The sequence below is a fragment of the Sorex araneus genome, chromosome 5 (genome assembly GCF_027595985.1).
Source record: "Sorex araneus isolate mSorAra2 chromosome 5, mSorAra2.pri, whole genome shotgun sequence".
Classification (NCBI taxonomy): domain Eukaryota; kingdom Metazoa; phylum Chordata; class Mammalia; order Eulipotyphla; family Soricidae; genus Sorex; species Sorex araneus.
Window position 1 is genome coordinate 93,169,461 of NC_073306.1, and position 23,119 is coordinate 93,192,579.

The window sequence follows — 23,119 nt, forward strand, 5'->3', positions numbered from 1 at the left end:
ATAAGTGTTTAAAAAATGTTTGATCTCAAATACTGAGACAAAAGAGCAAGCAATGAATGGAATGGGGGTTCTGGTTGTCCAAAGTAGAGTCTGGGTTGGGGGAACAGGAGTTTGGGAAGGAGGATCTGGGTAGAATTTGGGTAGGCGTGCACTCCACAGGGGGAATTTGAGGAGGGCTGAGGCTAGAGGTTTTGGGGCTCAAGGATCAGAAAAGCTAAAAAATATCTGGAATGATTCCTACCCCACACATGGGCATCAGCTTGGTGTTCAAACACCCCGTTCGGGTCTGCATCTCCCTATAAATATTGTAGAAGTTGGATCTGCAGTACTGGCAGTGACTGGAGGGTCTAGTCTAGCTTTGCCATGGTACAAAGACCAACTTCCTGTGCAGGACTGGAGGCCTCAATTAGCTGCTTCTCATCTGCCTGACCAGCCTCTCCTGTGATGTTTCTCAGCACCTGCTCTGTTACTGTGAGAACTTGCACTTAGCAGAAGCTGCTGGGTTTCACACTTTCCATCCTTGACTTGTGCTAGTCCACTTACTGCAATGCCTGTTCCTTGAGTGTTGGCCCCCAACACTTTTTGCTATGTTACCTAGAATCTAAGGTGAAGTAGTCTCTTGAAGATTTTGTAGTCAAGTTTTTCTAGTCCATGCAAGTTGGCCGCTTTCTCTGCTGAGCTCTCACTGCACCCAGGTAAAGTTCTTTTCCTACAGATCCTGTAGTTGACTGTGCCATTAGGATTATGTCATCTTCTCCTTTAGTCAGAAAATAACATCAGGGAAAAGTCTCAGGTCAATTACTGTCTATACTCAGTGCCTATATTCTGATAGATATTTAATCAATCTTGTTTGACTAAATATTCTCTAAACCCTATGCAAATCTTGTTTGACTAAAGAGCTATTAGTGCCACAAAGAACTGCTTTGTGGTCAATCTTATCCCAGGAAACTTTTGACAACAGAGTATCATTTGCTCAGATTTGCTAAGGATTACCAATTAGTTATAGGAACACAGAATCTCCTTGGCCTAGTGAAAGTCTCCATGTACAATAATCTCTTTCCCTGAGTTACAAAAATCCCCCAGAAATATAGTCATCATGATGGAATTAGGTGACTACAGCCATCTTACTATCAATTCACTTTCTCTATTATATCTGTGGGGGGCAGTTGTTGTATCAAAATCAGCAGTGCTTGGGGCTTACTCCTGACTCTGAGCTCCTGGGGAGGCTCAAGGGCCTGTATTGGATTCCAGGAATTGAACCCGATCAGCCACATTAATAAAGGCAAGCACGCTACACATTATGCTATCTCTCCTGCTCCCTCAGTTCACTTCTTGTAGTGCATCTACAAGACCATATGCTTCCAAGGTAAACTAAGGACTTATTTTGAATTACTCTGGTACATTGTCAATATGAATTCTTTAAAATAATGACACCTATAATTCTTTTTTTAATTCAAAAAAAAATTTTTACAGACTTACAACTTTTCATGCTTGTGTTTCAGTCATACAATGCTCGAGTGCCCATCCCTCCACCAGTGCCCATTCTCCACCACCAATGATCCCAGTATACCTCCCACCCACCATCCCATCCCCCCCACCCCACCCCACCTTTGTGGCAGAGCATTGCCTTTTGTTTTTCTCTCTCCTTTGGGGCATTGTGGTTTGCAATAGAGGCACTGAGTGACCATCGTGTTTGGTCTATAGTCTACACTAAGTGCACATCTCCCATGCCCAGTGGGTCCTCGAACCACTTTACCTGGTGTTCCCTTCTCTATCTGAGCTGCCCCTTCCTCCAGCATGAGGCCAGCTTCCAAGCCGTGGATCCAACCTCCTGGTACTTGTCTCTACTATTCTTGGGCGCCAGTCTCCCATCCTGTTATTTTATATTCCACAGATGAGTGCAATCTTTCTATGTCTCTCTCTTTTTGACTCATTTCACCTAGCATTATACTTTCCATGTTGATCCACTTATATGCAAAGATCATGACTCCATCTTTTCTAACAGCAGCATAATATTCCATTGTGTAGATGTACCAAGTTTCTTTAACCAGTCATCTATTCTCGGGCACTCGGTTTTTTTTTTTTTTTCTAATTCTGGCTATTGTAAACAGTGCTGTAATGAACATTCAAGTACAGATGTCATTTCAACTATACTTTTTTGCCTCTCCGGGATATATTCCCAGGAGTGGTATTGCTGGGTCAAATGGGAGCTCAATTTCTAATTTTTTTGAGAAGCGTCCATACTGTTTTCCAAAAGGGCTGAACCAGTCAGCATTCCCACCAGCAGTGTAGGAGGGTCCCTTTCTCCCCACATCCATGCCAACAGCGGTTGCTTTTGTTCTTTTGGATGTGTGCCAGTCTCTGTGGTATGAGGTGGTATCTCAAAGTTGTTTTGATCTGCATCTCCCTGATGCAGATGTGATGAAGAGAATTTCTTTGTGTGCCTTTTGTCATTCGTATTTCTTCCTTGAGAAAGTTTTTGTTAATTTCATTGCCCCATTTTTTGATGGGGTTGGATGTTTTCTTCTTGCAGATTCCAACCAGTGCCTTGTATATTCTTGATATCAACCCCTTATTTGAGGGTATTGGGTGAATATTCTTTCCCATTCGTAGATTGTCTTTGTATTTTGGTCACTGTATCTTTTGCAGCGCAGAAGCTTCTTAGTTTAATATAGTCCCATTTGTTTATCTCTGTTTCCGCTTGGTTAGTGGCATGTCATCTTTGAATATACCGTTAACTTCAATGTTGTGGAGGGTTTTGCCAACCTTGTCTTCAATGTACCTTATGGATTCTGGTCTGATCAAAATGGATTAAAGACCTGCAATTCTTAATAATAAACCTAGGACCTAAAGTGATCATATATATTTAGATTACAGTCAGTTGTTTGAGCATTGAGTGTGCAATGATTTTCTCATTCATCTAGATATTCCATCAGTGAACCTTTTGTTTCTGCATGCAGACCGCAAAAGGTGAAACTGGGCAAGCACAGAGAACTGAGAAATCTAGGAGAGGAAAAAGGGTTTAAAGTTCCTTGTATCACTTAAGTTCTTTATCATTTTATTTGAGATACTGTGGAATCTCAGGCATGCAGAAACATATTCCACTATAAATAAAAGACACACCCAAAAGCCAAAAGCAGTTTTGAATTATAAATGCCAACATCAGCCTTCTAGTGTAATTAGAATATGCTGGCATGGCATGTTGACATTAAAAGAAAATGAGCAAATCTCTCAAAGTGGAGATACTGCCTGCTCCCTTGTTACTGCTGTGGGACTTGTCTTTGGCACTGCGTAAGTCAATGGTTTTGTCGGGTGGCATCCTTAACTAATATTCCTTATTATTATTCCATAATTTGACATTTTATCATTTGTTATTCTCAAAAATCTCTTTCAAAGTTCTATAGCTATATTATGATAATGAATAAAAGAGGCTCTAAGTCTTCAGAGATTTTGTCTCTAGAAGGGTTTTCTTGTGCAGATACAAATTGTGCATTTCTTGGCTGATAGAAATGAGCAAGTTGATCATACTTTATAAAGAACAATTTGATCATACTTTATACAATGAATATCTCCAATTGTTTCCTCTGGTTCCCATCCACTCAACCAGTAAGCATTTGGCTGTGTGCTACCAGCATGTGGCATGGGAAGAAAAGAGATCAGCAGAGAGTAGATTCCAGCATTTCTCAAGAATTAAGTTTTCTTTAAAGGGACCTATTTATGGGGACAGAGTGTTAGTACAGCAGGTAGGGCATTTTCTCTGCATGCGGCCGACCTGGGTTCAATTCTTGGCACCCCATATGGTTCTCTAAGCCTGCCAGGTGTGATCCCTGAACACAGAGCTAGGAGTAAGCCTTGTGCACTGCTGGTGTGGCCCAAACCAAACCAAAACAACAAAAATTAAAAAGGAACCCACCTAAAATAACGCGCTAATTTAAATTGAATGATCAAGTCACTTGCACGCACGCACGCACACACACACACACAAACAATATTCACTCTGCTCATAAGTCTGCCATCTTTCTTCCTATTTGATTCAAAGATATTATTTCTTAAAACACAATTTATTATATACCCAAAAGATCTAATTCCTCTTCAAGTTTGAGTCTAAGATTTTACTTTTCAGTAATATATTCATGAAAGACATTCTCTTGACCATTAAATGATAGTTTTTCTATTGGCCATTCTGCTTTCCCATTTAATCTCATTTTATAGTCTTGAACTTCATTAAAACTTGATTGGATGTCTTTAAGAGGGCATTAAAGTTATGCAAGAATAAAAACGTTCCTCCAAATGTAAACAATTTAGAATAAAATGATCACATACCAAACCAAATGACAACATGGAATTTCAGTTTATTTTTCAAGTTGTATAGTCTAAAAAAAAAAGTAATGAACTTATCAAATGTTTTGTAGTTAATTAGGGTGGGGAACCTTAGAGAGAACAAAATAACTGGGTGCCAGATATGTGATGTCTATTTCTGTTGACAGTGAGGTTCCAGCATACCCTTTATGGTGTAGTGAATTTGCTTGAGCAGATGACTGCTGGTAGTGTGATCTATCCTTTTCCAAGTGTGAAAATCTTGAGTCTCCCCTGTTCCTGCCCGTTTATGCAGGAAATCATACTCACTCTTGACCATACACGTCCATTTATTGCAAATACAATTCCCTTAAAGCTGTCATTCCTGGTTACATAGTGTCCAAAGTAGGGACTCAGGAGAGAGCACACAAAGATTCCACAAACTTGTACTAAAGGGATTCTCCGTCACTTGGAGACAGTTTGGTCACTGAAGTTCCTGTGTCAATGCTGGGTTGAAGTCCAGACTCGTACAATTCTTTTCACAGCAGACACTGTGAAATACATTTCTCTTGGTGACAACTTGGCCCCGGGCTTGTGTGGAGTTCTCCTGCCATCTTTGTGGAGCAAAGGGGCATCTGTGAGGCGGGAGCTCACCACCTCTGGGAGCCCGGGTCAATCCCATTCTCCTTCCTGCCTGCTACCCACCACAGACAGTAGTTGTAGTCATCAGAAACTGCTTGGAAATCACATTTGATTAAGTCAGAATTTAGGAGTCCTAGGGGAATTTGTTATTTAAAAAAGTCTGTGTGAACCCATTATAAAAAGTTAAGGAACTCTCAAAGTTTGGATTCGTGTCCTTAAAAAACTGTGATCAATGCAAGTGGATATCCATTACTTTTGTAGCACTGGTCAATACAATGCTACCACCTCTTTCTCTACCAGGGCCCTGGCATGGTAATGGCATGTTGTTGTTCAAATTCCCAACTATATGAGCTGCGCTGGGCATATCACCTGTTGGTCAGAAGCCTAGTTCCCATTGCAACAGTTTCTGGTCCTTAGAGATGAAGCTTTCTGAGACTGAGAGCTTTAGATAGGTTTTAAAGCTCTAAGTGCTAAGAAACTTCAACCTGAAAGCTATGACCACAGGAAAAATTCAGATAAATGCAAGCAACACAAAAATCAGACAATGATACTTTCAAATAATTTTATCTTTTTATTATTTCAGTGCCAAGAGAAGCACCACAGACACTCTTAAGATAAAATCCTGAGAGGTTGCCACATCTATCTCAAGGTTGGATGTGTTTGTTCCACTAAGACAAGGACAAAGCATTGATATTAAGACACATTAATTTGTAGACTCTTAGCACCATATCAAACAATAACTATTCACTGTGTTACTGCAGGGCTAGAAATCTGGTACCTTGCATAAAATTCTTTTGGGGGTGGGGGGGACACATCTGGCAGTGCTCTGGACTTATTCCTGGCTGGGAAAGGATAGGGGGCGCTGGGGATTGAACCCAGGTTGGCCGCGTGCAAGACAGTCCATATATTATCACTTCAGTCCCTAGAGACTTTATTTTATTGGCAAATAAATTGGGTTAGCAAGGAACAGAAGAGATGGAGCCGAGTAAAAGGGACTCAGTTCTGACATAAAATTCCCTTCGGGAGTTTCCTATTTCATAGCTGCACTTTGAAAAGGGCCTAATTCCCAGTGAGCCAGCCTCACTCCCACACCTCCACTGCAAGCAAGCAGAAGAGAACATGGTACTTTGCACACAACCTAAACTTCAAGACACTGGAAGAGACAAAACTTTCAGGGTCCTATTTTGTCTCCTTGTATTGATACCCCGGAGGACCAATATGGGGAAACAGCAGGGGGAAAAGTGCATGTAAGGAGACTGGGTCCTCCTGGGCTGGACTCAGCTCCACCCTCTCCCATCTCTACCAGGGCCAGTGGCAGGCTATGGCCTGACTATCCCGACTCTTCCCAGGGGCGCCTTCCTTCGCTCAGAAAGGCTAGGTCAGCCCTGGGAACAATTCCCTCCCTGGGCCCCAGGCTCACCTAAGTCTGCAAGAGGCAGCAGAGGGTGGTTTTGGGATCATCAGTACCTGGATCTTGAAGCAGGTGCAGCAGTGCAAAACTGGTTTTCTGGGGGGCACAAGGGGCTCCCAAGTTCTTTTCATTCAAAGCAAGAAGGAATCAGTACAGTGAGAAGTTTCCCCTTATTCCTGAGATTCTTTCTTTGGGGACCAGCCCTGGCAGTGCTTAGGGCTCACATCAGCTCTGTGCTCAAGGATCGCTCCTGGTGGTGCTCCAGGGACTATATGGGATGCCAGGGATTGAAACTGGGTTTACTGTGTGCCAGGCAAGGGTCCTGACCACTGTATAGTTTCTCCAGCCCTCCCTAGGTTCTGCTTCAATCAGGGAGAATCTGCAGAGCTGTGCCACGCCTCCTGCAGGCAGGGCCTCAAGGCACAGGCCAGGACTGGAGTCAAATACAGGGGTTGAAGTTTCACTCAGGTCAGGAGATTCCTGGGTTAATGCCTCCCTATTCATCCTCTTTCTCTTCTGTAAAACTGCCCCTACTTCCAAGGAATTTTCATTCTTGAATAGTATCTCTTGTCCCTCTGCACCAACCACCTCCCCCCTCCCCCCTCCAAAATGGAACCCAGCACCAGGCCCCTGGATGCACACCCGCTCCCACTGAGCCAAGTCCCAGGGCCTCTTCCGTCTTTCACCACACAGTGAAAAAGGGTGCCCTGAGGCTCCATCTCCAGCACCACTCAGGCCCCTTGGAGCACTGCCAGGTGTGGCCCTACTTTTTTTTTTTTTTTTTTAAGAAAGGGATCCTAGATACAATATATTGAGTATTCAATTGGTTATAAATGCCTATACGGCAATTTCAAAGTAGTGTCAAAGCTAGCCTGATTCAGAACTGCACTGAATACCACTCAAGAACTGTGCTAAAGGGATTAAGAACTCATATTTTATTTATAATAGATTATGACCACAAGGTTACAGAATAGTAAATTCACAGTAGTGATCTATTTATTTTTTTTTGTAACAAAATCCAAAAAGTACAAAAACTACCCAGAATTACTTACATCACTTTACAGTTGCAGGGTCTCTGCTGCAGGACTATTTAAATATTATGTTAACATTTCTAAATCAATTTTTTAAAATGAAGTTCAATGGTGAGGAGGTGTCTGGAAATACAAAATAAGGCTTCAGGATAGTGGAGTTGGAGCAGTTGGTACAGGGCATGACCTTCCCTTCCATTCACGTTGTTTGTGGGTTAGAGGGGCCCGTCCCGGGGCAAGAAAAGCATCTAATAGGCTTCTCTGCGGGACAGCAGATCCTCTACGAGCTACTTCCAGGCTAAAGTCAATTAGTCCCAGGGAGAAGCCAGTGCAATGTAGGGGAAAAGGAATAAATGAGGGGAGGAGATGTAATTAAAGGGACTGCGCAAGAGACAGGTGCAATTAAGAAATCATTCACTCCACTGGCCTGCATAGGAACACACACACACACACACACTCACTCACCACCTAAACATACGTAAGTTACCTGCAGAGAAACAGACACCTCTGCTACAGGGAAGAGATGGCCAAGGAACCAAAGCCACTATGCTCCTCAACCCACCCCGTAATATACATTCAACCAAACAGATGTGGAGCCGCGCAGCCCACAAGCTGTGGCCCCACTTAGGAAGCCTTAGACAGCAGCTCAGAGGGAAGAGATGAAAGCAAGGGTTCAACTGTGTTGCTTCAGGAGGCGGCTGGAGTTCTCACGCTCCCAGAGTAGGGAGAGACAGATAATCCATTTCTATCAGCTCCAAGGACTCGCCACAGGGCCGCAGCCAACAACTAAGGCAAAGCGTATCATCTCCAGAGGGAAATGCAAGGAGGGGAAGGGATGGGATGTGAGCGCCTGCTCCCGTCCCCGCCCCACAGGGCCTTCCCACTCAGCGTCTCAAGCGCCAGCCACAAGCCACAGACTGGCACACACAACATAAAAGCTCCGCCTGCTCCCGTCCCCAAGCTCATGCCACCTCTCTCTAGCCATTTGTAATCCAGAATTTTACTTGAGAAAGTGCAGAAAGAGAGGAAAGAAAAGGGATGAGTGCAGGGGAACGGGCAGGCCTTGTGGGAGACTTCAGCGAAAGTGTTATGTGTTTTGACTTATGATAAGGCAAAGGCTTTATGAGCCTAGAATGTCTTCAAACTTCATGAATGCAGACTTGACAGCGCTGGGACAGTGCTGGGGACTGAACCCAGGGCCCCAGACACGCAGAGCAAGCACTCTACAGCTAAACTGCAGCCTGGTGGATGCAGAACTTAACATTCAGTTCTGAGATTAAAACTTGTTCTGGTATTAAAAGAGAACAAACGCTTTTCACTGGTTAAAACAGTACAAAGCAGAACAAGTTCAGGACTCACACTCCCTAATAAGGTCTGCAACCCTTTAATGTTCACATTTTAGTAACATGGAAAGTCATAGAAAATCTATAAACTTTTAAGGCAAAAGGAATTCAGCCTACTATGAACTTACTGTATGATCTACAAGCCATAGGCAGTTTACCCCCCTTTAAAAAGAATAGCCTATTGGCTCCCAGAACTGAAATAAAAATGCATTGTGTTCAACTGCATAATGCAGCTTTCTGAAATCCTGGTGTTGTTAATGTCATTTACATTGTTCCCACTGCAGCAGTAACTCAAGCCAGTAGAGTCTGAAAGTGCAAAGGCTTTCCACAAAAACCCTGCATCTTATTTTGTTATTCCTTAAAGAAAAAAAAACACTCAAGTCAGTGGGGCGGGGGGGAAATTGTATTCAATTTAAAACAGAGACAATAATTTCAGAAAGTCAGACACTCTCCTGTGCAAAAACTGGGAGTGGAAAGAAATGGGTAGCAAGAGAACAAATTCCTTAATTTGAACCTTTTGCAGCCCTGCTGGGAAAGCACGTGCCCAAGCAATAAGTCCCACCCAATCCTGTCTGGACTGGAGCTGGCAGTGGCTGAGAACACTGCTAACTCTCCAGGTCTGAACCTCCAGCTGCTGGATAGTCATATCTGACACCTCTCGTCTGGGACACTGCAACCTTCACACACAAAGCTTCATACACAACCACCATCCCTTGCCATATCTCCCAAAGTAAATTTCCTGAGGAAAAAAAAAAAAATCATACTAAGGAATGTCCAGTTTGAAGAGACCTAACAGCAAAAACTAAGACTGGTCGCACCATGGTAACGTCCTGTGTGCTTCTTGTAATGGAACCGTGTAGAAGAACATCCTGGCTCCACTCTACAGGAACTTATTAGTTCATTCTCCTCTTCCGACACTCTTTGAGCTGAAGGCCTTTTACTCAAGAATGGCATTTACTCTTCAGATACCAATGTCCACAGTCAGTTAAGATTTCATTAAGGAGGAATCCCATACCCCCTGCAGTATGCTTCTGACCTGGGTCACTGCACACATAGGGTGCCTACAAGCACATGCAGTGTTTCGATACTCTCCTCCTTCACTCAAACAAGAGAACTGAAATCTCATAGGAAGCAAGAGTGATGACTCCAAAGGCTGTGGACACAGAGAGGCAAATAAAGGCACGATGGTCCCCTACGGGTGCCTGGGTGTGGGTCTGTAACTGCCACACTTGGGCAGGGCGATGACAGATCAGTTCCTCCCCACTCCACTTGGTGCAGCGCTGGTTCTGCTGGGGTAAGCCTACCCAAACCAGCTTGCCTTTAAGAAACTCACCCCAGATGAAGCCTCCTGGCGCTTTGCCTTCCAGTATCCCAATTCTGCAGTTCAGCCTTTTTCTGTTTCTTCATTTTAACAACTACAAGAAATTTTAACCCTAAGGGCTCAGCGAGCTCCATCTCTGCTTCTAAGTGGCAGATGTGAAGAGTGGCACAGTGATGGTGGTCAGAAAACCCAGGGACCCGACAACAGCTGCATCGCACTGGGCAGTTTGGTCTGATGTGGCAGGCCGTGAGCACTGTGTGGCTTTATCTCTGGGAAAGCAGATGGCATCTCCCTGAGCCCACCAATCCCAGGGGCGAAGGCCAGGCTTTCCCTGGTGGTGCAAGCTGTGAGGGGCCATCCTAGCTGGCCTGCACGACCCTGCTGAAGAGTCACAGCCAAACTGTGGCTTGGAGAACACGTCCCAGGTGGCTCTGTGGCCTGGGCTTCCCAGGCTAGGCTGCCAGCCAAGGGGACACTGTGACACTGGTGGGCAGTCACAGGCTGAGGTGGGGACCATCCAGGCAAGCCAGTGGGGAAGCAGGCCAGAACCAGGGCAGGTGGTTTTTCTCTTTGGGAAGAAAATAAAACAGAATCATTAAAAGCCTTAAATGGCCAGTGCGCACTGGCTGTAATTTTTCTCTGAAGAACATAAGGCAACAAAGAACAAAGAGGAAGGCAAGCATCTCCCAAATGGCCCAGGGCTCTGTGGGGGACACTATGCTGGACAATGACAGACACAGAAACGTATGTAGACATGTCATGTCTGGTTTCCTGAAACACAAGAAAGATGTGTCCCCTACAAGTCTTGAGTGGACGGGCCAGACGCAGAGGACACGGCAGAACAAAGGCAGGTGGAAGGCGAGGTTCTGGAGGAGCAGCACTCCCGCTTTGGTTTACAGCTGTCACAGACGTGCCAGGGAACGGCTGCCGGAGACGGCCTGTCTGTGCACGCCGATGGCATTAGTGCCTTCTTGGTCAGGGCGGGGAGCCCCTGCTTCCTTCCAAATAAAGTGCAGATGGGCAAAGGGTGCTGGTCTAGCATCCACCAGTTGTAGTCAACAATGAAGAATTAAAAAAAAAAGATGCCTCTCTGGTATACATATATATCTTTATATATTCTTTTCTTTTCTTTTTAATAAAACCACAAATATAAAACCTTAAACTGAAGTCTCCGACTGTAAGCGAAGAACGAATTTGTGAGACTTGGGGTCTATGAACTCCTCGGAGAGGACGATGAAAGGGATTTTCTTCACATTGACCACGAGGCTGAAGTCCAAGCACTTGAGGACAAACACGCTGCCGTTCCGCAGCCCATTTGTAACAGCCTCATCACTCACGAGCCGCCACTGTGTGGAAAGCCAGCGCTCCTTGTCATACTGCAGCGTGGGGCCTGCGCTGAGGTAACGCTCGAGGAAGGCCTGAGAGCAGAAGAGAAAGGCCATTAGGGAGGAACATGCTCTTCTGTGCTGTGCCTCTGATGATAGAAGAGACTCCCCTAAGAAGCTGAGTCGGAGATACCACAGCTTATTTGACACAGGATTCTCATCAGGCCCTCCTGCGGAAGTTGTGGGCCTGGAGAGAAGGTTCCTGAACTTCAACCTTCCTCTCAACTCCCAACCTAAGGCGAGCTTGCATTAAGGGAAGGAAGAAGTGGGGGCCAGTCCCCATGGTGGCCCTGAGTCACAGCTCAGCCACCAGCCCCTTCACAGGTGACTGCTGTACCTGCATCTGCTCAAAGCTGGCCCAGACCCTGCAGAACAACACTCCAGAATAAAAAGGAAGGAAGTCCTATACACAGAATGCCCCTCTGTCACCCCCTGGCTGTGAGACTGGCCACCACGCAGCTCCCTGTAGGTGGACACCATAGCGGAACCCACTGATAGGGCTGGCTGGAGGGAGAGGCCAACTCTGAACAGCAGCACCAGCGATGCTGGAGCACAGAAATGCTGGAGCCCATGTCCACCCCACTCAGGAGCTCTTTTCTCTGGGAGTGCTGAGTTCCTGGGGGTGCTCACACACTCCCCACATCCCTCCAGAGTGCCCATTTCTCCTGCAAGATGCCCCCCTTCCTCCCAGCCATCCTCTCTTCCCAAGCTGCTCCTTGCTCTGCTCAGATGGAGGGACTCAGCCTCCTCTCCAGCCCTGCCCCCTCAGGACTCAATGGGGTGTTTCACTTTCTCAGTGATCACTGCTGACTTACTACCTGCCCCCAGTCAGAACTGACTCCCGAGGGCAGGGAATACTGCTTTAATGGTGAAAGTCCAGAGTATCTGGTACATACTAGGAACTCAACAGTATGTGTGGTAAGTCAATATATATATTGGTTTAGCTCCAAGAAGTAGGATGGACAGTGACACAGATGGACAATTCGAGGACCTCTCACTCTGGACAGTCAGGAACAGAGCCTATGTCCTTCACCTATGAGCAAAATGTAGAGCCAAGTCTCCAGTGCAAGATATACTTCTAACATAAACATCATTCCTTTTAACCATAAGACACAAGAACTAGAGAAATTAAATATAATTTTAAAAATATGTATTCACTGTAAATCACATATGAAAAGTTATTCTATACATTTAATTAGTGTTTCCTTCATTGTTAATGTATAGAACAACTTTTCATATATAATTTCCTGTGAATACATATTCTAAAAAATATATTTAATTTCTCTAGTTCTTGTATCTTATGATTAATAGGAATGAAGGAAACACAAATTAAAATCACAAATGTATTTTCTTTTTTTTATGCTGGCTATGATTAAGAAGAATAACACCTGTCAAATGTGGGAGGGAAAGTCTCATATGCCTGAGGCAAGAGTGCAAAATACTAACACTTCTTCTTCTTATTATTATTATTATGTTTGTGGGTCACACCGGCTGTGCTCAGGGCTTACTCCTGGCTCTTCACTCAGGGATCACTTCTTGCAGGCTCAGAGAAATATATGGGGACTGAACCTGGGTCAGCCACATGCAAGGTTAGCTGCTGAATTATCTCTACAGCCTCCAAATATTAGCACCCCTGAGAAGGGCAGATGGGGCAAGATCTATACCTTAGATCTAGCTATTCATCTATTACAAACATCCTTCAGAAATACTTGCTCAAAGGCACAGAGACATATGTTAGAATGTTTGCTTCTACAATATTTAGACTAGGGGTTGGCAAAGTTTTCTCTAAATGTAAATATTTTTGTCTTTGCAAGCCACACTCTGTCATAACGACTCAACTCTGCCAGTGTAGACAGAAGGCAGCCATAGATGAAATATAAATAAAAGGGCAGAGCTGTGTTCCGGTAGCACATGATTAACAGAACCAGCCACTCCCTGGTTGAGAATAATGCAAGATACCCGAATGCATATCAATAGGTGATTAGTTCAACAAATCATGCTGTTTGGGGAGGCTGGAGTAAGAGGCAGCTTAAAGAGGGGAAGTTTGATCAGTCTGGCTGAGATCCAGAAGAGCTGAGATGGAAAGAGAGCGAGAGACAGCTTGCAGCGAACAAACTTCTTCACTATGAGACGTGCATCATCCTATCTCTGTACTTGTCTTTCTGTCTAAAACATAAATACACCTGGTATTTTACCTGAATTGAAAACATCCCCTCCCTGAAACAGCAACCTATTTGGCTGCAGGGAAATGAAGATTGCACCAGGCACATTCTACTTTAATTACTGAATTTTTATACCCTCCCCACCAAATCTATTATTCTTAGTTCAGAAAAGACCTTAGTTCAGAAAAATCTTTATACCCACCTCAACCCCGACCTCCCCACAGAGTTGTGAGGATGTTTTTGTTTGGTTGGCTTGGTTCCTATGCCTTCTAGATCTTGGTATAGTATACATTTTTAAAAAATGAAAGATAGGACAGCCGGCAGGGTTCTTGCCTTGCATGCGGCTGACCCAAGTTTAGTCTGTGGCATCCCATATGGTCCCTAAGCCCACCAGGAGTGATCCCAGAGTGCAGATCCAGGAGTAAGCCCTGAGGATAGCCAAGTGTGGTCCAAAAATCAAATAAATAAGTAAAATAAATTAATAAATAAACGAAAAAAAAAGTAACTTAAAAACTTTCAAATATCAGGAAAAGAGTAAAATTCTTGTGTCCTATATGAAAATATGTAGACCCAATGTCTCCATACGCAACCCTGATATTCAAGCACTGCACTGCAAGGTAACAAGGGTAACCTTCCATGTTTTAACATGGGATGGCTCATATCTTAAAAATTACTGTTCTAGGGGCCGGAGCGATAGCACAGCGGGTAGGGCGTTTGCCTTGCATGTGGCCGACCCGGGTTCAATCCCGGGCATCCCATATGGTCCCCCAAGCACCGCCAGGAGTAATTCCTGAGTGCAAAGCCAGGAGTAACCCCTGAGCATCACTGGGTGTGACCCAAAAAGAAAAAAAAAAAAATACTGTTCTATTTTAAAGTCATTTCCAGTTTGGATTAATTTCAGGATGTCTGCCAAAAAACACTAATACATAGATCTATATATGTTTCAGATGTTACTGAATGATTTTCTGGTATGATTCCTTAAAGAATAGTTACGAATTCCTTTCCTAACATCACATTAATTATAGATTACTGTGGAGTAGGCAGCCCAGATAATGACCTTATCCCCAATGCCCTAATAAAGGTCATTCACTTGGTCCTTATCACTATTTTATGCATCACTTAAAATATTCTCTTTCAGCTCCCAGAGAAATGCATACAGTACAGTAAGATAGGTATAAACATCATTTCTAATTTACAGGTGAGGAAACTGAGGCACAGAGCCACTAAGCTGTCTGCTCAAGGTTGCAACCACATGCCCTGTTAGAAGAGCCAGCCCCAGTCCCACAGGAATTACACGATATCCCTAACTATGTTCTACTCTATCCCCCGGGAAATGCCTTTCCTCCCTCTGCTTGCTCCAAAAGCCTTCAGAGGGGAAATATGGAAACCAATGCACCCAAATCATAGAAGCAAGAACCATACGGTTTTAGGGGCTTGGTGACTAGAGTCCCCTTTGGTGTGATCGCTCCTACAGAGTGAGGCTGGTGATGCACGCACCTTTGGGGTCATGCTGTTGGTGATGCAGAAGGCCAGGTGCTGCAGAATGCTCTCCATGCTGTGGTAGTGCTGCTGCCTCGTGGTGCGCAGGTACTTTTGCAGGGCCCGGGCCATGGAGGGGAAGATGGCCTGTGCAGCCTCTCTGGGGTCCATCACTTCCCCAGGGGCTTTCTGCTGCTCCTCGGCCTGCAGACGCTGGATGTGGATGAAAGCCTCCTCCACTGCAACAACCAGCCTGGGAGCAAGGAAGCAGGAGTGAGGCTGTGCCTGCTGCAGGGCCAGGTCCTGGACCCCCCCTCACCCCACCAAGCACCTGCTCAGGCCAGCTAACATTATCCTGGGTAGGAGGGCAGTCGGGCGAGAGGGAAGCTGGGCAAAGGCAAAGCTAACATGTGGCCCAGGGACAGGGAAGGTGACGAGAGAGCAAGCCCGGGTCCAGCAGCTGGCTCTCATCCCCGTCCCAGCACTCCACAAACCACAGAGACCCACCTTGGTCTTCATCTCTAAGGTTAGATGGGTAAGAGGCCAAATGCCCCCAACATCGGACAGACAGGCTCTGCATGCAGTGGGGTGGCTGTTGGTATAGAAGCACCCCACAAAGAACCAGAGCCACCACGCCCCTGCAGCCCAGTCCTGTGGGGGAAAGGAACGAAGAGGCCGGCATGCTGGTTAGTAGCCGTGTCTACCTCACTGAAGCCAGCTAGTGCTGGGGACGCAGGGACTATGCAATGTGAGGGCCTGAGAACTGGTGAGAAATGCAAATTGTTGGTCCCAACTCCAAGACTGGCTGAAAAGTCAGTCGCCCTTTCCAGGGGGCCCAGAGCCTAGTGCCTGTGCTTTCACAGGCCCCCTCGCTATTTATGCCCAAGAAAGGAGAAGAAGGTGGGGCAGCAGATGCAGCAGAGTCTGGAGAGGTCATGTGATCTTCCTGGGCTGAGAGGGCTGGGAACATCTTGCAGCACCCGAGGGTGCTGGGATGGGAGCTGGGGGTGCGTACCTCGCTCTCCGCTTCTTCACCCGCCGCTCGTGCTCTGCCTCTTCATAGTAGAGCTCATTGTGGCTTGAGTCTCTGCGCCGAGCAGCCGCAGCGATCATGGCCCGGGACTGACCCGTGGCGTTGTTGCTGGGCCCTTGAGAAGAAGGGCAATGGACAAAGAACAGTGTGAGTGCCGTGAGGCTGGACCCTACAGACAGCTCGCCGCAGGCCCTGCAAAGCTGTGCACCCTGTGAGTCTCTGCACACATCCCCATAGTCACTCCCACTCTTTGCAGACCCCAGTCTGACCAGCAGAAATGAAGACAGAGCTCGGAAGGCCACCAGGAAGGCTTGGGCAGGACGTGACAGAGGCAGCGAGCGCTGAAGAGGGGAACCTGCTGTCTGTTACATAAAGCTTCAGTTTGGTGGTGAGGGCAGCTGGAAAACTGCATTTCAGCCCCCAAACATTGAGAAAAAATGAGAAGAACAGGGAGAAACAGGACAAAGAAAACAAAGTCAAGGGGCACGGAGACACAAGTTACAGTGGGAAAGCAAGCCACGTGGTGCCACACAGACACCCTGTAGCCGACTGCCTGTCTCTGAACACTCACTCAGGGGTCCTGCTCTCGCTCCCTGGCCACTGACCACCCAAATGCTCCAGAGGAAATGGCAGACCTCGGGCTTTCTCAGGCATCACCTATTTGCTCAATGACTTGATTTTGCTAGTGGGAGTTTTCTTAAGGTTTTCAGTGCATGGGTGCAATTTATCCATCCTACCAAACTCCAGCTCTCAAACTGGGGGGTAGAGCGGCTGGCTGGAGAGAAAATAGTGCGGTAGGGTACTACTTGGCTTACATGCAGCCAACCCGAATTTGATCCCCGGTATCCCATATGGTCCCCCAAGCCCCACCAGGAGTAACTGCTGAGCACAGAGTCAGGAGTAACTTAGCTCCAAAATAGAAAACAAAATGAACAAACCAACTGGGTAGATTGGGGAGCAGAACAGCACCCACTGAGATTGTTAATCAATCACTTGGCTTGCAAACAACATGATCTTCCTTGAGGATCTGCAAAGCTCTTGGCCGGACCCTGAGTACTCTGCAAGGAGTGACCTTGTGTCCTGTTTCTTAGTGTGACCATCTGATCCTCCCCAAACAGGATGATGCCCCAGTCCAGCCTCTGGCCTCCTGCTCACTCACAGGAGCACAGCTTCTCGCCAGGACTGGGACATCATGTCTCTTGTTAGATGCCTGAGCTTCTAAGGGCCAGAGTTTTCATCTCTGAGTGGTTTATCCACATACTGAAAAGCATATCCCTTTGTACATAATTTGCTTCAGTAGGAAATATTCATAGCAGAAGGTGGAAACGCAGAGCCCTCTAGTTTTCAATCACAAAGTCCCACATATGAAGGAAACTCCCACAGATGTGAACTGTTAATCAGTGACCCCTGAAAATGCCTGTGTGCAAAAAATAAGACACAGAAAAAGACATTGTTCTGAAAGGAGAATGGGCCATAAAGAACCCTCCTGGGCAGGCAAAACCAAACAGGCCACCAAGTTTCAGTGAAGAACGCCTAACTGCCTGGGGACCATGCCACAGACCCCGCATCAGACACATACCATCAACATTGTAGACTTTCAGACCCGCCATGTGCTTGGCCGCTCGGAATTTGGACGCTGTTAGGAGGTTGGGGTTATAGATGGTGAAATCTTTATAGTAATTCTCTAGAACCACCAATGCTGCTCGCTGAATACTGAAGGGAAAAAAGGGCAAAATTAATGCAAAGATTTTTCATTGACTAAGGAGGCCTCTGGGGAACAAAACGCCCTTGTGGGATCAAGTCAAACAACAGAACACCAAGCACGAGTGCCTAGAGGAAGATGCTGAGGGCGCCCACCTCAGTCTCCAGGATGAGAATCGATTGCTTGCTTGATTGATTGATTTAGGGCTTGCTCCTGGCTCTGTGCTCAGGGATCATGCCTGGGCAGCTTGAGGTACGATATAGAATGCTGGGGATCAAACCCAGGTCAGCCACATGTAAGGCAAATGCCCTACCTACTGCACTATCTCTCCAGCCTATTTATAAGAAAGAAGCTCCATTTACAAGAAAGGAAACAGAGAATCCCATAAAGATCAAGAGGTGGACGAATGCTCTGATCTCAGATGCTCCACCTCAATGACCCCAGCGGAATCCACATTGGGATCTGTTTTCCAAGGAGCAGAACGTGCCCCTTGGGTGCAGAGCGACTAGAGAGGCGGCAGCTACAGACCAGATTCTTCCCCTCCCCAGCCTTGGGGGGATGCAGGTGCTCGGCTGCAGTCCCTCTTCCTGAAGCACTGAGCCCTGTGTGGCCCCTCAGATCCCATTTTCTGCTGTCATACACAACTGTTTTAGGTCCTTGGTGCCTTGTGACCTTTCAACTTTAATCCCTTACTGGCATGGCCCCTGAGTGAGAAGAGGGAACTCCAGCAGGCAGGGGCAAGTAGAGAGAGGGTGCCCAGACTCGCTCCTGGCAGCAAAGAGCTCATACTTGATCTCAGACACAGCCGCGCCCATGCTGAAGAGGGACTTGCTAACAGACTGGCAATGTGCATTTCAGACCTCATCCCATCTCACCACAACACACAGCTGCTCCACAGTGCAGATGGTGCCCCAGCCCACACTGTCCATCCCCCAAATGCAGAGGGTGTTTCCAGTGAGGTGCGGCTTTCGGGGACAGAGTCGTCCCCCACCAGCAGTGTGCTAACTCTGACCATCAGTGTAGCTCATCCTTGGTCATTTGCCCCCTAACTCCCTGCTTATCTGCGCAGGCACCTACAAGGGCAACTGGCAGCTGCCCAGCACCAGAACAGGGCATTCGTTTGGGAAGCCCAGGCTGTACTCCAAGCTCTCTGGGATGTAGGGATCTCCACTGCACACCCCAATCCAGTCTGCTCATACCTTATCATCCCACCTGCAGCTTCCCTTGAACTCTGGAGAGTAAATCAGAGTCCAAACATCATCTGGAGTCCATCAGCAAACTTTCTGACGTGCAGTCACAACCAAGCTTTCTTCCATGTCTGTCACTGCTCCTCGCTTAGGGATCTGGGGATATGCCTTCAGCTGGTGCATCTTATCTGTGTCCACTCTCACAAAGCCAGAGCACTGGCAAGACACATAAGTGTAAAGCAGCCCATGAAGGCTCAGAGCAAACTCGCCTCTTGGAAGCCCTCATCATACAGTTGCTCATTTGTTCACTCCACTCTACTAAGCTCTACGTCTGCCCAGCTCTGAGAATGCAGAGGTTGAGAAGAAGAGCTTCTCCCTAGCCAGGAGCACACAGAATGGCAGCTCTGGGAGAGGACACGCACGTGCATAGAGGGAAGCTTCTGACTCCTCAAAGGGTGCAAGAGTAGTGGCCCTGCAATAGGAACTGGGTTCCAGTCTGAGATTTTTGGTTTGTTTTGGTTTTGGGTCACACTGGGGTCAGGGCTCGCGCCTGGCTCTGCACTCAGAGTCACTTCTGAAGGCCTCAGAGGACCATATGGGTGTCAGGGATAGAACTCAGGTCAGCCACACACAGGGAAGCACCTGCCTGCTCTACCCGCCTCCAGCCTCCCAACTGAAGTGACTATGTGTCACCTTCTCAGTTTCTGCTGAAGCCTTGCCTGGTGGGTCCAGTTTAGTACAAATTCATCACCTCCTGTCCCCTCTCTGTGGTATCTTCTATGGGGGAGGGTGGGAAGCATTTTTTCACCTCCCATTGCACCTAGAGATTCTCACTGCTTCTCCATGCCAACACAGCACAAACAATCTCAACCACCCACCACTGTGCTCCTTTCCAGAGAGCCTCTGGGCTTCAGAGAGCCACAGAGCCCCTCAGATACATGCACAGGAAGAGGTGCCAACTACTTCACACCCTAGTTCAAGGCTGACATGAAAATAACTCCAGGCACCTGGATTTCAGCAGGATTCCCCCTTTCCCCCTACCCAATCAATATGGAAAGATTAAAGGGCTACTCTGAAGTTATTCCCAGGCCCATCTTCAAAGCTTACCCTCTTGTGGCTGGCTCTGCTACCTTTGGTTTTCCTGTTCAGCCTGGGCAAACACAGGCCTGCACTGTGGGCAAGGGCCGGCTGGATGGAGCTGGTCATCCCAAACAGATGGACGGGGCTACCTGGAGGAGGGGCAGCTGCTCTTGCCCACCAGCAAGAGGCTTCTCCTCCAGAGGCTCACAGACTGCCCTTTCAACACACCCTCTCCAGTGCTCTCTAGACCTGACACGTCTAGGAGCCCCATATCCAGCTGGGCAGCCCCGAGGGGTTGGGCAGGTAACAGGACAAAGCCCTCATGCTCTCTATGTGAGCCTCATTACCCTCCAGAGCTTGAGACCCTTGCCCAGAAACACTAAACAAAGACATCTCTCCCTCCAGTTCGAGCCGCTCAACTACTGGAATGTGCCAGAGCCAGTACTGGACCAGGTCAGCACCCCAAGCTGACAAGAGAAATGGCGGCTGGAGGCTCTTGGGATGAGCATGATGAAGACCCCTGAGCATGACACAGACCTCTGAGCACGACAAAGCCTTCTGTGCATTCACAGAGCAGCCCCCCCCACACACACACACCCGATCCCCAGAAATAAAAAAAGGCTGTGCTAAGAGGGCACCTGCAATGTCTGATAACAAAATTACATACACAGGGATCAGTCCTGGCAGAGCTCAGGGGACCTTACAGGATGAACTCAGGTTGGCTGCATGCAAGGCAGATGTTCTATCACTTGTACTATCACTCCAGCCCCAGGTACTTAGATTTTTTAAAAATTATTTTTATTGAAACACTGTGATTTACAAAGTTAGTCATAATACAATGGCTTCAGACATTTAGTGTTCCAGTGCCCCCCAGTGTGACCTTCCCACACTGGGGACCCTGAGTAACCTCTGAGCACTGTTGGGTGTGTCTTACAAACAAAAGCAAATCTAAGCACATATGATGTCAAAATAGAATTTTCAAATCTTCATGTGGAAAAGCATAAGAGAAAAGGGGAAGTAAGTTGATAAATCAAAGAACAACAAATAAAAATAATTTTAAAAGTACAGAAGACTAGAAAACATACTTTTTTACTTATACATTCTGCAGGTTTGCGTTTTAAAGAAAGAAATATTTTATAGGTTATACCACCCAATTCTAGCAAATCAAAAGTGATTAGAAAATTAAAGATTGAACAGAGCACCCTGGTTGAGAAATATGCAGATTGAGAAATATGCATCTTTTTAATTGAAAATGCTCAGAAATGCCATCTTAGTTGGTTGAAATTGTTAATCAAGGTAAAAGATGAATGATTCAAGCAATTACAAAAGCAAATAGTTTCTTATTTTCAAGACACACAATGTATCTTTTGAAATACTTAAACACACACACACACACACACACACACACACACACACACAAAATTAAAATGCCCTGATTAAAAAGGAAAAATTCTGTGAGAGTTGAGTTAGAATCCAAAATGCCATTCTCCACCTTTTGTTATTATTGTTATGACTACTGTTATCATGGCAGAGAGTCTCTTGCCCGCACGCCTGGTTGTCTTCCCTGGGGCCCTTCGGAGGGGATGGGCTCCAGTTTCCTTCCCCACCCCGAGCAGAGATCCCGGCGGCTGAAGACCACCGGAACCTAGCTACAGCCATGCTGGAGGCCCCTCTCCACACGTTGGGACAGGCCTCATGCATGAAGGTACCGGCAGAGGAACCCAGGTGTGTGTAATCCCACCAACGGCCAACATCCAGAGAGAGACTTAAAAGCAAGCTCTCAGAAGTGCGAGGCCACTTTGCAGCCATGCGATATCTTTAGCCTGCTTCTCCCTCTGGGAGAAACTGGCTAAAGTTTCTAAGAAAAGTCTTCTGGGAGTTTCCTGCCGACATGGGACAGCCTTGCAAGCTTCCCATGGTGTATTCATATGCAAAATCCAGTAACAGGCTGGATCTCATTCCCCTGACCCTGAAGAGCCCCCCAGTGTGACATCATTGGGAGGGCCGAGTTGAGATGGATTTCTAAGATCTCAGGGAAAGGACGAAATGAGATGTTACTGAGCCCGCCCGAGAAATCGGTGATTAACGGGATTTCGTGATTTCGTGACTGTTATCATCTTTGTTGTAGGGTCACTGCCATGGCACTGTTCAGGGGTTATTGCTGGCTCTGTGCTCAGGGGACCACAGATGGTGCCAGGGATCAAATCATGCTTGGCTGTGTCCAGGCATACTGCTTACCTCCTGCCCTGTAGTTCTCGAACTCTCCACCTTTCCAAGTAGAGGAACTATATCAGTCCCACCAAAGGGTCACCATATGTGTTCACTACTGAGCTGCATCACTCGAGTGTGGGGCAGAGGGCACCAAGGCCAGTAGGACTGAAGCTCCTTCTCCTCAGGCCCTATGCACTGCAAAGGCTGAGCACTCATGGCTGTTTTCCCGTTTCTTCTACATTTCCCCCTCCATGTAACTACCGAAGATGCCCTGGTCACTGTCAATCCACCTGCCATTGGCAATCATCTTCTGACTGTCACAAAACTTGGATATAAAGAGAGAAAATGGACTTTGAGAGACTCAAGTTGCTGGCTCCGGCCAGGGATATCCACGGTGGTGCATATATGATGATTCTTCTGATCCGAAGTTGACAGTCATTTCATGGCTGCTTGTGGACTGAGTTTGTCAGAGAACTGTAACATCCTAGTAAATTCTAGTAGCTTCCTGTTGAAGGAAGCACAATTTGCTGAGGGAACACTCCGCAGGCCCTGGGCACTGCCTCCGTCATGACTCCCCAGGGCAGGGGCAGAGGAACATCATTTTTCTTGGCCAAGCTCATTTCTTAGAATCTTCCTATCCTATTCTTTGAATCCTCTAACGAGGGTGTCTCACATGGCCAAAGTGAACTGATTCTTTTAGAAAGCCTTTTCCAACTCTGATCCCAAAGATCTGTTCTTTAACAAGTAGTCTGGGCAGCTACCCTGAATGTCTGTAGTCTCCCAGGAATCCTGATGCTGGTCTCACTCTTCAGCTGGTCTATGAAAATCCCTCAAGCACC

The 23,119-nt window shown here is 46.7% G+C and overlaps 1 protein-coding gene across 2 annotated transcripts in view; it reads right to left on the bottom strand.

The window, feature by feature from the left end:
• Window positions 1-7,261: 7,261 nt before the first annotated feature.
• VANGL1 (VANGL planar cell polarity protein 1) overlaps window positions 7,262-23,119 on the bottom strand; it is a 50,721-nt gene continuing 34,863 nt past the window's right edge. For both annotated transcript variants that reach the window (XM_055140608.1, XM_055140609.1), the window contains exons 5-8: window positions 17,680-17,813; window positions 16,083-16,215; window positions 15,086-15,320; window positions 7,262-11,459 (exon numbers count right to left, since the gene is read on the bottom strand). In XM_055140608.1, the coding sequence (XP_054996583.1) occupies window positions 11,199-11,459; window positions 15,086-15,320; window positions 16,083-16,215; window positions 17,680-17,813 (763 nt within the window). In that variant the 3' untranslated portion in view covers window positions 7,262-11,198. The remainder of the gene's footprint in view (window positions 11,460-15,085; window positions 15,321-16,082; window positions 16,216-17,679; window positions 17,814-23,119) is intronic.